The sequence below is a fragment of the Strigops habroptila genome, chromosome 7, assembly GCF_004027225.2.
Source record: "Strigops habroptila isolate Jane chromosome 7, bStrHab1.2.pri, whole genome shotgun sequence".
NCBI classification, from domain to species: Eukaryota; Metazoa; Chordata; class Aves; order Psittaciformes; family Psittacidae; genus Strigops; species Strigops habroptila.
The window spans coordinates 14,156,887-14,172,990 of NC_044283.2; the positions used below are offsets into that span (position 1 = coordinate 14,156,887).

Consider the following 16,104-nt stretch of genomic DNA (forward strand, 5'->3'; position numbering starts at 1 on the left):
GCAATGAAGTCAGTAATATCATGGTGAACAGAGCCTAAGGCACCAACACAAATTGATGGAAGATTTTTTTCCCAACAGTCTGAATCTGGGTTGAACCAGATTCAAGATTTCTAGGGGTTTGACTTGGTCGTAGGCCCAGCCAAGTTGATTTTGAAGATGCAGGCCTGAGCTCCTGCTATGAACACTTACAGCTCATGTTTTGTTCTCCCTAAGTTCATATCAGAACATAAAGGAGTCCAGACAGAACCAGGTAGTAAAAGGATGCAGTCTCACTTCCAGTCATCTGTTACCATAAGTGGTGCAGATGGATGTGAGCATTCATTAGCATTGTGTTCCCCAAGGGCCGCAGGCAAGCAATCTCTTAAGTGATCTTACCGTGGGGGAGGCACAGGTTCCTGGGAAAGAGAGGAAACAAAAATCTGTGTCAGCTTTTTTCCTTGTTTTACTAAGAGAAATGTAAAGAATTTAGATGAAGCAGGCATGCCTGTGTCAACAGTTAAAGGTTTTAGAGGACATACCATCATACTTTAATATGCCATTTTAAAATCACCAAGGGGTAAAAGGCATCTACATAAGCCATGAATGCAAGTTAGTGAGATAAGGTAGGACTGCAAATTTGAGTTCTCATATGCTTTATATAGTGCTAGCAAAATTGCAGCCTGCTTTCAAAAATATATTAAATGGCAAAAATTTTAATTGATGAGATATTCTGCTTACCTGGGGTCCATGTATTTTCATTCGTTCTCCTAAAAATAATTATTAATAATTGTTAATAGTGTGCTACCCATATAATTCACAAATAAAGGTATAGCTTTATTCTGGTATTATTGTTAGAATGACAATAATAACAACAATAATAATAAGTCCCCAACCCTGCTGTGGCTCTGCCTCCAGAACTCTCTGCTCCACAGTCATGTTGCTGTCTGAACAGCATTCATCCTCTCTCTCACATCTGCATCTTCTTACTGTTACTTAAGAGGGAGCATTAATTTCTGTGAACCTAGAAGCTGGAAGCTTTGGAGGTTCAGTGGGAGGTTGTTATGTGTGGGAATAGAGGCGAGTCACAGCCTAGCCCTAAGATAGAGGTCACGCAAGCGCCCGTTTTCTTAGCTGTTCTGCACATGAGGCCGATGGGCTCTGGATAAGGCTTGTTAGAAGTCAAGTAGATTTTATTTGATCTGTACTTTATTTAGTCTTAAGGATGGATTCACAGATGGATTCAGGTCCATCTTATTCTCAACCATTTGTGTTTCTCTCCACATAAAACACAAAACTAAGTGTACTTAGATAATTATGGTGATCATAGAAATATAGAGAAACTTCCTGTGATGCAGCAAATAAATCTTTTAATATCACTCACAAACACTCATTCTTAAGAGACATAACTAAGAATCAGCTAAAGCAGGAAAAAAACCAAGCTCGGTTGTTGTTTGTCCCCCCCCCCCCCCCCCCCCCAGCTTAAATTATAAAATAAAATTAAAAATTTGTCATGATACTTGATAAAAGAGGGTGAGCTTTGGTTTTGCCCCTGGCTTTCAGAATGAAACATTAGAGGGTCATATTTGTTCAGGTATTGTAAATTTAAATATTATTCAAAGACTTTATGTATGTATCTTATCAAGTTCTTTGGAATGCATTTTTTTGTCTGTTTTGATTTTTTTGTACAGAAATTTATAAAAATCTTGAAAAGCAATGAAAGTAGATCTATTTCTTTTTGCAATTAAATGTATCAAAATATGACTGGTTATTTAAATGAACATAGGACATCTTATTAATGAGATCCCCATCTTACTCTGTTTGCGTTAGATTTAGATTCTGAAAATATTTTCAGAAGTCCTACATACTGAAATCCTAACTAATGCAAACAGAGATGCAGGAAGTTCTCCTTCAAGTAAACCATAACAAATTGCTCTGAATAAAATAATGGTACCTTAAATGTTTAACAATTCTAGAGAATAACTTGATAAAAATTCTTCTGTGCTGTTCATGCCATCTTGTGGCAAAGCCACTTAGCAGCACTGAGCGGGAGAACAAATGTTGAGATACATTTAATAATGGTGTAGTTATTATTTGAAAATAATAGAGTCTTCTGTAAGCACTATTAGCTCAGGATGTACTAAAAATATGCATAAGTTGCATTCCCAAACTGCAGAGTTTATTTTACCTGCTTACACTGTCTTTGGTTCATCTTTCTTAATGTCAGCACACATGTCATGGAGGCAGACTAACATGTAGATCCAACCTACTGAATCCTGGTGGAATCTGAAGCTTTATCTAAACTGGCAAACTGTCAGTGGGACCTTGCCAACCGATTTCTGCAGATTTTGAAGCTGGCTTGCTCAAATTTCTCTCAATTCAGCTTTTTTACAAACTACATCAGGATTTGCTCACAAAAGTTAATCTAACCTTTCATTTTGCAAGCTTTACAGTGCTCATTTTCTCATAACCTGTAAAAATTATTTGGCTTGTTATATTAAAAGGAAAAAGATAAACAAATTCTGTTTTGCATGGAATTCTTTGTGTTATTTTCCTGGCTGATCAAGTACAATATTACTCTCAGAAAATCAGCCATTGCAGCAAATATAGAAAGGATTGTATTTTCCTGGCTTGGTAATTGCATTCTTTTTGACCGTATTTAGCATGTGGTTCAAAGATTTGAAAATGATAAGAAAAAATATAATTCCTTTTCAAGGTTAATGAGATATTTAAACCTTCAGTAGTTGGCTTTATGAGATATTTTTACATCTAAAGTATATTGAATAAAGAAAAGTACATGGAAACTTACATTTAAAATAATCTTATGATTTTGTAAACCCATCAATTAAAGGATTTAATAGTTGGACACCTCATTAGATTCTTGAAGAATAAGATAGCAGTTTGTCTCTGATTTCACCACAAGAAACAAAACAGAAGAAACAAAAACTAAAGGTATAATTGTGACTCAAAATTATAGAGTTTTGGAGCAAATTTGCAGTTAAAGGTAAAACAGTGGAGAAAAAGTATAAGGTAGGTGATATACCATGTAATTAGCATATTCTTAGTAGGAGAACATTGTCAGATAGCTTTTGTAAATAGTTAACTATTTTTGTAAATAGTTGTAAATGTAAATCCTTAATAGGAGTTGCTAAAGTTGATATTACTGTTTAAAAATACTTATTAGATTATGCTTTACAATGTATTAATACAAAATGCCTGAGAAAGATAGGGAGCCAAAACCCATGAAATCATGAGAAGGAGAAGGAAAGCATAGCAGGGATCTTGCAGTCTTTTGGTGGAACAGTTTAGGACACACAGGCTTCCCCTGCACCTCCCCATTATGTCTTAACGATTGTAGGAAAAAGGAAAACCTGATTATTAAATTGAATTGCTTTTTTTCTTCCCCTTGAGGAATAGGGAGCTCATAAGATAGATCTATCTCCTTTTGCAAATAGTTTGATATCAGATAGTTGAAACAGTATCGTGAAAATTGCAGTATGATTATTCTGGAAAGCAGCTGCTGTTCTGAAAACCATGTCTACTCTATCATCTACAATCTCTTCTCATGTACATAAGCTAAATATGGAAGCAATAGTTTGTATTTCTGATTGCAGAAATGGGTATATTTTGTTATTATACCTCTAACACTTGGTGTGCTCCTCCCCTCCGGAACAGATGGGTGTTTCTGTTAATAAAACAAAATAGAGATGTGATGTTAGTCATTGTCTTTGAAACTATGGCTAGTGGAAATGGCACCGCTCCTGACTGGGATGCCCCTAATACTTGGTAGATCCCCAGCATCAAAAAGTGAAAGCAAGTGGTGAAGACGTTGGCGCAAAGTGAAACAGGAACGACTCACAGGAACTTGTGTGACCTTGTACAATCGAATGTTATGTGGCTAAGACTGTAAATAGACTGCACTTAACTTTAAATGATATTACAGAAAATGGGAAATCTATTTGTGAATAGCATTTAAGATCTTTACTTACAGCTAAGTATTGAGGGGTCTGAGATGCGTGCTGACTGTTCATTGGGGAAGTGGTACCTGAAGGCCTTAAACAACGTTTATCTGTAAAAGAGGAAGAAAAATCAAGCCTGTGTAATTCAGTAATACAATGTTTTAAGAAGAAGAGGTTTTAATGTTCAAAATATGTTTTTCAGGTCAGAACTTACCATTTTTATTGCTTGTTAATTTTTTCCTTTAAAAAAATTAACTGTTACTTTAGGAGCTGTATTGAGGACATAAGCATGACCCTGGTGAAAGCTTTGCAGTTAACCTCCTCACTGTGGTTAAGAAAAAAAGTCTTCATAAGCTGATACACAGTTAAGGCAGACATTTGACCTAAACTGTGAATAGATTAGTGAATTTGTTTTTCATTTAAAGCTTTGTTCTTGGTAATGCTGTTGTGTTGTTCTGGTTTTGCAAAGGGTGTTTGGGGGGGTTACTCTCTGGAGAGCTTTTTAATTTTCAATTTGTCTTTTAACGAATATTGCACCCATGGCCATTTAAAAGAAATGCACAGGTTATACACTAGCATGGTTTTTTGAGTCATTAATTTTGTATCATCTCAAGGGTATCGTTATTTGTCTAGGAAAGGTGGCAAAATGGGATGTTAGCATTGAGTTTTGCCTGTTTGAAATACATTTTCAGACCTTTTCTCAGTCTTGTATCCTGCCACATTATAGTTACAGGGCATAACACACAGGCAAAAAAGAGCTTTTTGATTAATGTGTTTTCTTTGAAATCAGAAAACAAAAATGCTGTCTTTTTGGTATTTCAGGACAGTCTTACATAAGCAACTAAAGATGCTGACTGAAAGTCTTTTCTACTAACCAAAATAAAACCAGTATTTGGAATTTACTTCAGATTTCCAACTAAAATGTGCAAATGAGTGTTTGGAACATAATGAAGAATATCTGGATGTGCAGACTGATTGTTATCTGCTCACACACTGATAAATTTATTTGCGTTAAAATTGACCTATTTGCTTAAATATCAAACTCCCACAAAAATATTTGCTGACTTTGATGTGAGCTGGAGTAAGCTTTCGTACATATATTGATCCTGGATTTCCTCTGTTATTGAATGATTTAAAACCTCCACAGAGTGTTTATAATGGCTTTGAGCAACGGATAGCTAGGATGATATTTCACTTCCATAAACGGGATATTAATTGGCTATGTATGTTTGGGCATTAAATGTGACTTAGAATAGCTTTAGTAAACCCAAACTTGATTAATGCAGCTATCTTGCAAGGCTAAGAATGCCTGAGAAATACACTCCAAGTAATTGCTTATTGCCGCTATTGAAAGTGGCAGAGAAAGCCTTTAAAAAGAATACTACATTTCCTCATCTGCAAATTATCATCTGGAGGAAAGTTTCATTAATACGTTTTCCATCGTAGTTTTCTAGGTTTTAAATAGCAGTGAGCTTTTCTGAAATGGTTGTAGTTTGAGCAGTCATTATTTTGCACATTCCAGGAGGAATGGGATCTTAGAATTTCTCCTGCAAAGGTAATATTAAAATTACAAAAGCAATGTGCCACACAAAGAATATTCCTGCTGCATTTCATCAATTGTCATGAAAAATCAGTAAAAGAGGGTGACAAATGGGGTCAGCTGCAAGATGGAGCTGTAATGAACAGATCTGCTTGGCAGTCTGATGGAAAATCAGACTGCTGAAAGAGGGTAGATGCAGATTTAGATTAGATATTAGGAAAAAATTCTTCATTGTGAGGGTGGTGAGACATGGGGATGGGTTGCCCAGAGATGCTGTGGATGCCACGTCCCTGAAAGCCCCAAGTCTGTACTGTTCCTATTTACCTCTAGGTTTGGCTCACTTCCCACAGACAGCAAGAATTACCTGCATATTCGGATTCTTGTAGAGGTTTGGCAGGAAGGATTTTCAAAGCATGGATGGCCTCCAGAGTGGAAGAATTTACAGTCTCATAATCACCTTCTTCTTCCTCAGATACCTTGGAGGAAGATTGTAAGTCATTTTTGCCCTTGATTGTCAAATCTTCATTCTGTATAGAAGAAGAGATACACAGATGATACAAATTTAAGATAAAGGTTAATTTCAGATTAGAAATACTTGATTACCAGAACAATACTTTTTTTGTGCACAGAGAAATTTCTGGTGGAAATTGAAGGGATGGAAAGTAGTTGAGCAAGGGTTTTGAGGATTTAAACTTGTATTTAGATTAATAAAATACCCATTTGGGAGACAGTTTAGATTTCTCTCTGAATTTGGCCTGTCACCACTCTTAAAAATATAATAGGAGTGTTTAATTTTATGATTATTGCAGACATTTGAAACTGTGCCTTTCATTATATTATTATCCATGTGGTATTTATAGTGTACTGACTGTTTACATATGTTACTTGCAAGAACATATTAACTAGCTCATCAAAAATGTCACACTTTTTAAAGAAAAAACATGCACTGTTTTGGGGAATTTGTGCTAGCAACTGTGCAGTCCAAGTGAACACCATAGCAAATGGAGTCCTCAGAAATGTGGTGCTGAGAGTGTCGCGGGATGTCTCTGGATGTGTCTGTACACTTGTGCTAGATTTGTTCAAGATTACTTTCTGGAGTTCTGCTCCAGCCTTCGTACTCACTGTTTACACGCTGGAATGTAACTGCTGACTTCCTTCAGGAGGAGACATGCACACACAGCACTGAGCTGAGACTACTGCTGAGTGACCTCACCTGAGGGTACCCAGTGTCTTTGTAAGTCACATTTTGCTACCAGAGACAGTATAGGTGCATCTATGCACTTGGATCTTCCCTGATTGTTTTAATATCTTCTTGAACTCGCTAGTAATGGGGAATCAATAGCTTCCTGAGGTTTCTTCCACTAGTTAACTTTCCTTTCAGTTCATGCTTTTTCTTGAGTGCTAAAAATTAAACCAATTTGTTTTACGCTCAAAGGACACTAAAAAAATTGATTACTCTCCACTTTATTTCAACCTTTATTATCCTTAATGCCTATAATTATATTTTCTCTTAGTCTTCCCAGTAAGCAAGTACAATTCTTTAAAGCTTTCACAAGTTGCCAACCAGCTTAAAAGATTTTGAACCTCATATCCCCAGAGTTATTTTCCTGTGAACTCTCTCCACGTTGTATGCATCTTTAATACAACATCAGGCAGACCTCCAAGAAGTATTCTTGACAGTACATTTCAGGGTGAGGTTTGCCTTTTTATAACAGTACCTAAAAAACCCCTCACCACAGCCTAGACAGACCCCTGCAGGACACCTGGGTTTTCAGGCTCTGCTGCTGCATAACTTTCCAGTTCAATAGTAGACTACTGTCAGCTAGGCTGAATTGTGCAAACACTTCACACATTTTCATCTAGACCAGGTTTCTGGGTTTCTACTTGTGACACTCTTCCGGGAAATGTCAAAGACCTAAGAAACATGAAGATTCATTACATCTATCATTTTCTTTCTCCCCATATGGTCATATTTCTGTTGAGAAGGAAATTACTTTGGTTTGAGGAGTTGATGAGATGTTCTTCATGTTCACATTAGCAATTTTTTACATAGTCAGACTTATTATTTCCAAAAGATGCTTTCAGACTGACTTTGCTTAACAGTCTTTCCAGGTGTCCAATGAACCTCAGGATTTGCTTTCATTCTTGTAAGAAATTGAGGTTGCCACTGTTCTTTTCCATTGCTTTAGGAACTCAGGACTCCTTGGAGAGTTTGCAAAGATAATCAATTAATGTCTCAGAAAATACTTCAAATAGTTCCTTAAGTGCTTAAGCATAAGTAAATATTCTCCTAGCTGTTCCTTCCTTACTCCGCTCCACGCTATTACTGCCTTCTAGTTGGTATTAATGCCATACAATGTCAGATTATAATTAACCTTTCTATGAAACCTGAAGCAGCCAAAGTATTGATTGCATCAACCTTCTTTAGTCATCTTTACTTGTTCTACTTGCTTATTAAGCAATAGACTTGTGCTCTCTTTTCATCTCTCTCTGACTTGTGATGTGTTTGCAGTCTTTTCTTGTATGCCTGAGCTGAAACTCAAAACCAGCTTTCAGATACAAATGGGAAGACATTGAAATGTGTACTGTTAGCTTTTCACCTTTCATTTGCATTGGTTACATATTAAACCTTGAGGTTTATGACTTACATGCTTGTTCAGTTTGAATCCTGTTATTTTCGCATAATCTTATGATAAAGGTGTGTTTTACATTCAGACCATAAGTGGAGAATTGACAAGTGAGTGAGTCACTTCTCAAATCTAGCTCCCACTGAAACAAGGTAAATGTTCTCATATATACTTCAAAATTCTCATGCTTTATTTTGCATTAACAAACAGTGAGGATTACATTTTCTGTTACCAGTGTTATAGCCAAGACAGTATTAACAGACATCAAGAAGTGAAAGAAAAGTAAAATTTTAGGAAGAACAGTGTGATACTTACAAAATTACAGGTATTAGCAGGAATAGTTCTTCTGTTTTCTGTATGAAATGGAGAAAAAAATATCAGCAGGTGTTATTCTGTAGAAAATGATACAATTACTAATAAGTTATGTAAAGGAATAATAATCTTCCAACTGCAGAGTATTTTACAGATACTAAAATGAAGGAGATAAAGCAAATCTACCCATGAATTTGTTGATCTATGCCATGCATGACGAAGTAGCTGTGTGGAAATGGGATTCACAACCACTAGCACATCTAAGCCCGCCCACAGAAAATACCCAGAGAAGGATGTGCTTAAACTCCTTTCTCTCTTCTGAGTTTTGCTGCTTGGTGCAGAACGCAGAAGAGTGGTAAGGGCTCACCCTGGTGAGCTTGGGGATCCTGGTCTGGAAATCTCACTTCTGAATAGAAACATATCTTGTTCCTTTAGTGGCAGAAGAAAATCTGATCTTCTGCTTTCAAGACCGAACTGGAAAATGAGTTGTGCTGATGTCTTTTCAGTAGTAGTACAGCATTTGCCCTTGAAATTGGCCTCCTGGTTTCAGCTTGAGAAGCTCCAAATTCACATTGTCCAAAACCGAGAACATTCCAGCTATCAGGTTGTAAACTATTCTAGGTAGTGGCTGTCAGCCATGGAAGTTTTCTTATGGTATAGCCAGGAGAGCATGAGTTACAGGGCCAAATTGCTCGTGAACAGGAGAGTGAGTTCGCTTGAGTAAAGGCTGCCAAGTTCTGCCCTTAACCTGTTTTACACATTTAATCCAGTGACTGTTTAATGCAGAACAGCCATGGTTCCTTGCCCAGTACATGCTCCTATTCTGGACTCTTGAAGCAGTCCTTGCACCTTGAATTCTTGCATGAAGAAATCTTGCATCTGTGACTACATAATAACCTGATTTTAAAAGCAGAGCATGAAAGTCCTTCTGTTAAGCCTAACCTATAACATATAATTACAACATGCTCTAATGCTTAGGAGGAAGGGACAGTTGTGGACTGAAATGTTTTTATGTCAAGGAGAGAGTTAAAACCAGACCCACATTTGGCCCAAGTGTTGTACCCTGTGTTGAAGAGTGAGAAGGATGGGCAGCATCCCAAAACCCTCCCTACCAGCTGTGGAAGAAGCCAGTCTTTACTGAAACAGCCTCTTTACATTTGTCACTATTGTACTTTTAAGTTCTGGATACTGCATGAGCCTGGTATTGCAGAATTTTGTGTACCCCAGCAGATGGCATTGAATGTTCATTTATTCAATATACAGAGTACTTTTATTGCTGGAGGGTCATCCACGGGGGGAGAGAAGGGAGAATTATTCATGCAAACTAGTTGCCTGATTTTCTGTTTAGTTATGCTTGTGCAAATCAGAAGTAAGCCCAGTTAAAGCAATGACAACACTGAGGAAAACTGATGCAGACAAGGATAACTAGGTGGTAGCAATATAATAATGGAAAAAGGCAGTCAGTATCTTAAACACATGGTTATTCTATCCTCAGTAATAGGAAATGAGTAACAGTGGTAAATATCAAAGTTACTAGCCATGTATTTCATGGCTTAATGCTAAAAGAGACTGTTTGACACAAACCTTTAGGGTGATTTATTACTATTCAACATCAGTTTACACTTTGATGTCCAGGTTAGTTTATAATCTATTCTGTTACGCAGGAATCACTATGGTTTGGATGAACTCCGGCCCTCTCTCTCCCTTTCTTCTAACTCCTCATGTGCACAGTGCAAGTGAAGGGAGAGGCAGCATTGCTGCTCTCCTGCAGGCATTCCCTTTACATAAGGTGTATGCCCATATATTTGCTCTGCTCTAGCTGAGGTGTGGAAACCATCTAGAACCTACTCCTCCTGTTATTTAAGGATGACATTTTGGTAGTGAAGATGAAAATTTCACTGTCAGCTACGCTGTACATATCAGCCTTCAGAATGAGAAGTGCTGCGTGTCACCTGGGTAGAGGAAGACTGTTGAAGAGTTTCACCCCTGGAATATCCAATTTATCATAGAATCATAGAATTGTTTGGGTTGGAAGGTCATCTATTGAACCCCCCCACGATGAGCAGGGACATCTTCAAATATCCTGGCTTCTGGTGCACTGTTGTACAGGGATGAAAGAGGACAAAATCTTTGTACCAGGTACTTGCAATCAGCTAGACCTTCTGGCATCAATATTTTTTCACTGCAAGCTGAAGTCTTAGAGCTGGCAGGAGTCAGAGTCTCCACAAGCTACAGGGATTGATCATATTTTATTCAGTCTGAAAATATTTTGGTGCTTTGCTACAATCCTCTGTGAAATTAATAAACGGAGTATATCAGTTACAAAAATAGTAAGGCATTGGGTGTGTTTCTGCCAGTTGAAAGAAAATGCCTGATGTCAAAGAACAAAAGGGAAGGAATTAGTTTGTCTTTAATTTGCAAGGGAATAAAATGGTGTACATTTTGTGGCAGCCTTGCCTGCTTTTCATAGTGATCTAAAAAAAGTCTATTCCAAAGGGTGACAGGTTAGCAATCTGTACATGAAAACCCAATGTCACAAACATAGCCCTTCTTTAAATGAGAAAGCAGAAGGTAAATCTGTTCCTATAGACTTCCATGAGTCATGAACACACTGTTTTTTAGTCACTGTGGTGTTTTAGCCAGTGACAGAAAGCAGTATTGTGGGTTGTATTTTAATAAACCTTGTGATCCTGACAGGGTGTCTCCCAACCACTTCAGTAGAGAAAAATGAGGCTGGAAATGCTGCAAGGAAGAACCTGCATAGGAGTTTTCAGAGTCACTTTATTTCTGTCTGGTCCAAAAGTATGATGTAAAACCTTGTCCTGTTAAGTATACGGGCATATTCCTTTAGCCTCTGGAGGGGTTAGGTAAAAGTCGTAGAAGCTTCTGGAATTGCATAGGTTTAATTCCAGGACCAAGAAAAAGGCTAGGCAGGCTTCACTTCAGAGCATGTGAAAAAGGTATGTGAATAAATGCCAGTTATGGCTAGCTTTTGTGATATGGCTAATTACCCACAGGAAATAAAAGATTTGCAATAAGGTGATTGGCTGCTGGGTTTTTTTCCAGAACTTCTTTTCCAGCCCTAGATCTAAATTTTCTGTATTGTATGGATACTGAATGCATTTAAGCAAACTTCACATAACACAATAAAGATATGGTATACCAAAGACATTCATCTGACAAGTTGTGCCCATGTTTAGTTAGATAGTTTCATATGTTTTGCATTAAGTATCTCTTAGCTCAGCTACAGTTGTGAAATGTGGTATCATTTTCCACTGATTTAAATAGTAGCAGTGTTTTACTTTTGAAATCAGTGTGATTCAAACAAATGCTTACTGCTGACCATAACCTGTCATGGAATCAGATTTTGAGATCCTGTGTAATTGTCACATTGTTTTTGAACAGCAAACAGCAAAAAGAGGGGACTTTTTCATGACTGGTGGCAGAGGAAAAAGGAAAGCATCCCTCAGATGCTTTCTTGAAGTCATCAATCAAATTAATGTTTTCCAACAAGTGGATGAGTTGCTGATGGCTTTTTGCAGTACTCCAGCAGTAAACACCTTTTTGCTTTCTTTGTTAGTGGTTATCCAATTTCCACTTAGTGGGTATCTATTTCTTTTCCTTTTTTCTTACAATTAATTTTAACTTTTATGGTCATACAATGGTCTGATCTATTCATGCCTACATCTTACAAACTATCACTGATGCTGAGTAATAAGTATGGTAAAAAGACAGGCTGTAGTACTTCCTTTTTCAGTACTGAAAGAATTTTACCTGTTGGATGTATATCCAAATTCATTCCTGCACATATGTTTGGGCAAGATCTATAGACATAAAAAAAGAAAAAAACAATCCATTTAAATATTAGAAATTGCCATTGTTCTATGAAACTTCTCGAAGTGTCTAGCTTAACAGAATGAGTGAAAGCTACAAGGATAATAGTTAAATTTGAAAAATGAGTTGGCAGATTTAGAAATTCAACAATCTTGTGTCAAGCCTTACATTTTTGTTTACTTGTAGCTCCAAGTTTGATGCAGTTACAGAGAGCTCTGCTCATTTTACAAACATTCATTTTAGACATAAATATCGTAATAGCCTTATTGATGCTTTAACATATTCAGTATATTGTTCAAGGGATGAATTTGCTTAGGGAGATAGGAGCTAAACCTCTCTTTAGCATGCAGCTGTGCCACTGCACGTGGCTCCCTTCCCATTCTGCCAGCCAGCAGAATAAGCATAATAATTTCCCCCAGTCCTGATGTGATATTCTTCCATCCTGCTGTTACTGTACCATAGGGAATATATGAGATAAATTGAGTGTGGAAGAAACACATAAATGGATCTTGACCTTACTCTGGTGCACTGGATGATTGTTCTCTCACCATCAACCTCTTTACCCACTGGACCTTAGCTCTGTATCAGCCTGTCCAGCAACATCTATGGATCATTGCAGTAGTAGTGCTTAGTATTAAGAAACAACAGCAATAACAAAGTTTTTCAATGAAGTTATGGCCAGGGATCACATAAAGACTGCTTTAATGCACACTTGTTTTGCCTAGTATCTAAGCATTCACCCTCAAATTGCCAAAGTTTTGAAATACCAGCACAAATATGTGAGTTTCAAGTGTCCCACTCTTAGAATTACAAATAATGTAGGTTAGCAGCAGCTTTTGAACAAAGAGTAGAGCTGAGTGGTTTCCTGTTCAGTGAGCAGGCTGTAAACCACATAAAAGTCATCTGGTCTTTTGCTATCTGCAGCTTAAAGCATGAACACATCAATAATAAAACTTGTATTGATGTTGCTTATCAGTGCTTTAAAAAGTAATTTATGTACTTACTTATTTTCTGGCAAAGTTGTCTTCCTGCTGTTTGAATCTGCTGGGCGATGCACTATCATTTTCCTGTTAGCTCTGACAGAACTGAGCAAAGTTTACTGTTAGGAAGCGGCAGTTAGTAGGAAAGAAGCATGAGCGTGAGGACAATTGAAAGACAAATTTTCGAATCTGGGAAATGCATATATGTAAAGATATTTTCTACCTCAAATATTTCCATTTTCTAAATATTTTGCTGATTTGCTTGTTGTTTTCAACTATGTTAAACAGGGGAAGTTTAGGTTAGGTATAAGGAAGAAGTTCTTTACTGTGAGGGTGGTGACGCACTGGAGCGGGTTGCCCAAAGATGTGGTGAATGCTCCACCCCAGGCAGTGTTCAACCCGGGTTGGATGGAGTCTTGGGTGACATGGTCTAGTGTGAGGCGTCCCTGTCCATGGCAGGGAGTTGGAACTAGATGATCTTAAGGTCCTTTCCAACCCAAACCGTTCTATGATTCTGTGTGGGAAAATGAATAATTTCCTGCTGAGAGAACAAAAAGCTGGAAATGGAATTTCTGCATCCAGTGTTTTGGTTTCTTTAGAATAGGGCACTTAAACTCTTGTACAACTGAATAGAAATTAAAACTCAGGGACACCTATTCACAGTTCTCTATTGCTAATAAAATACTTGCTAAACACCACCGACGTAGCTATCAAAGCAACAGAGGACAGTTCTCTTGGCCTCTCTACTTCTGGTTGCTCTTGAGCCCCACTTAGAGCTCATAATTTTACTCATGTAAAATAATTCTGATCTGTAAATCCTTGAAACAAACACTGAGATGATTTCAGGTGTTACCCTTTATCAACCAGAGACTTCAGTGTTTGCATCAAAAGAGTTAGGATTATCTCACTGAATAATTCCTACAGATTTTAAAGATGATCTCTTGAACAATGTCACTTGGACCTAGTCCTGCCCAAATTCCTTTAAATTCATAGATCCTATAATCAGTGTTGCCAAATCAAGTTTCAAATTTTCTTTATAAACATGCCCCCAAATCCCATTAAAAAAAAACCCCACCACAACAACAAACCCCCACTTCAATCAATATCTGAATGTGCACATTAATAATTAATTCTCTCTGTCAGTGTGGAAATGCTAAAAGGCAAAAATGCAAAGATGCAAATTCTAGAAGAATAGGAAGATAGGATTTTATTTTCAGCTCTGGAGTTAGGGGGAGAGGAATGCTTGGAGAGTTGCTGTAACCATAGAGAATTTTGGTTAAATGATTGAATCTATACTGCTGAGTTCTCTCTCTGGAGCATCAGGAATACAAACAGGTAACTGATTTCTGCCATCTCTATGCTTTTTATCATTCATGTGTAATTTTTTTGTCTTTTAAAAGAATAATTTCTTTCTTTGCAAAAATCTTTCCTGAACACCCTCCAAGGCAGTGTATATTACAAATGCAAAAATCTATTGCATATGAACATTATACATATGGTAAATATGATTTTTGTGCCTTTGAATTTACTTCATTCCTCCTCCCTGACACTTCTGGTGGTGAATTTCCCAACACACACCTGAAGAGTGACCTTCTGCAGGTTCTCCCTTGCCTGCAGCAGGGAACTATTTTAGTCTGTTTAGTTTGGGTTTTGTCCCTGTGTGAGATGCTGCACGGAGGTTCAATACCTCTGTTGCTGGCTATTTCCATGTGTCCTTCAGAACTACATACATGTTACTGGTAACTAGCAGCACAAATGGCTCAGAAGTACAGGATTTGTCAGGAACTTATCATGGGTTCAGACTGTGAGGACTTTTGGAACCTTTTGGATGATTTATGTTAATAAAACCCCCACCTTGCCTAAAGAGATTACAAGAAGTCTCACCATTTTTTCCTTAAAATACAGCTATACCATTTTTAAAATCCCCATATGTAATTATAAGGCCAAAGCTGGCCAGTGTTACAGCAAGATTGCTCCCTTCTGCACAAAGGTGGGACCTTTTTCTGTGCAATTTAAGACACTTTCACCTTTTTGAACTTAAGGGGAATGTGGAATTTCACTTAACTGGCTATGTTCTATAACTTTTCCTTTTATTATACTCAATCCAGACTGACCAGATACAAAACCCTAAATTGTGTGTCCATGACAGTGCAGTTTAGTGGCACAAACAGAGCAGCAATACCCATTCAGCTCAAGATTCAAGTTACATTATGTATGGCCAGAAGATATACTGGGGAGAGAAATCAAGGGGATTCATTTTAAGTGATGATTGACTAATATTTAACTGCAGACAAATTGTAATGGAACACCTACAGAAATGAGGATGACATTTACATTAATGTCAACTCAATTCATCTTGATGGGTTCTGTTGTAATAAATTATGATTAATTTATGATGAATTGGATGTCTAAAAGTTTCTGTTTCAAAAATCGTAAGATTTCCAAGAGTCATGAAATGATGAGGTAAATTGTAAGTCACTCTATTTGAAAATTGATTTATTTCACAGCATTTAAGGGGATTATTACTAGGGTAAATTTTACTTGCCAGGAATAAAAGGTGGCTAAGTCAGTAGCTGAAGTACAGATCATTAAAGGATAGAAAAGCCCATTTTTTTCCTATCTTTATTCTCTCTTTTTTCTTCCTTTTCAATGGTGAAACAACAAAAGTAGCTATTGTATTAAATAGCTCTCCTCTGACTGCAATTCTTTACATGAAACAGTTAAATACTGCCTGACATTTTGTTCAATCAATTACTACATTCCAAAGCCCTGCAATACTCAATGTGTCAAATCCTTCTTCATGCGAGATTGTAAATGACATAATTTAGCCCAAAATATTCAGAAGCAGTTCCTTATTGGTTAAATATTAGTGATTA

At 37.2% G+C, this 16,104-nt stretch overlaps 1 protein-coding gene across 1 annotated transcript in view; it reads right to left on the bottom strand.

Annotated features, from left to right (window-relative positions):
• CLNK (cytokine dependent hematopoietic cell linker) overlaps positions 1-13,430 on the bottom strand; it is a 31,184-nt gene extending 17,754 nt beyond the window's left edge. The window contains exons 1-9 of the mRNA XM_030492300.1: positions 13,406-13,430; positions 13,253-13,322; positions 12,189-12,238; positions 8,418-8,455; positions 5,840-6,002; positions 3,966-4,045; positions 3,616-3,661; positions 718-746; positions 376-395 (exon numbers count right to left, since the gene is read on the bottom strand). Coding sequence (XP_030348160.1) covers positions 376-395; positions 718-746; positions 3,616-3,661; positions 3,966-4,045; positions 5,840-6,002; positions 8,418-8,455; positions 12,189-12,238; positions 13,253-13,322; positions 13,406-13,430 — 521 coding nt within the window. The remainder of the gene's footprint in view (positions 1-375; positions 396-717; positions 747-3,615; positions 3,662-3,965; positions 4,046-5,839; positions 6,003-8,417; positions 8,456-12,188; positions 12,239-13,252; positions 13,323-13,405) is intronic.
• Positions 13,431-16,104: the final 2,674 nt, after the last annotated feature.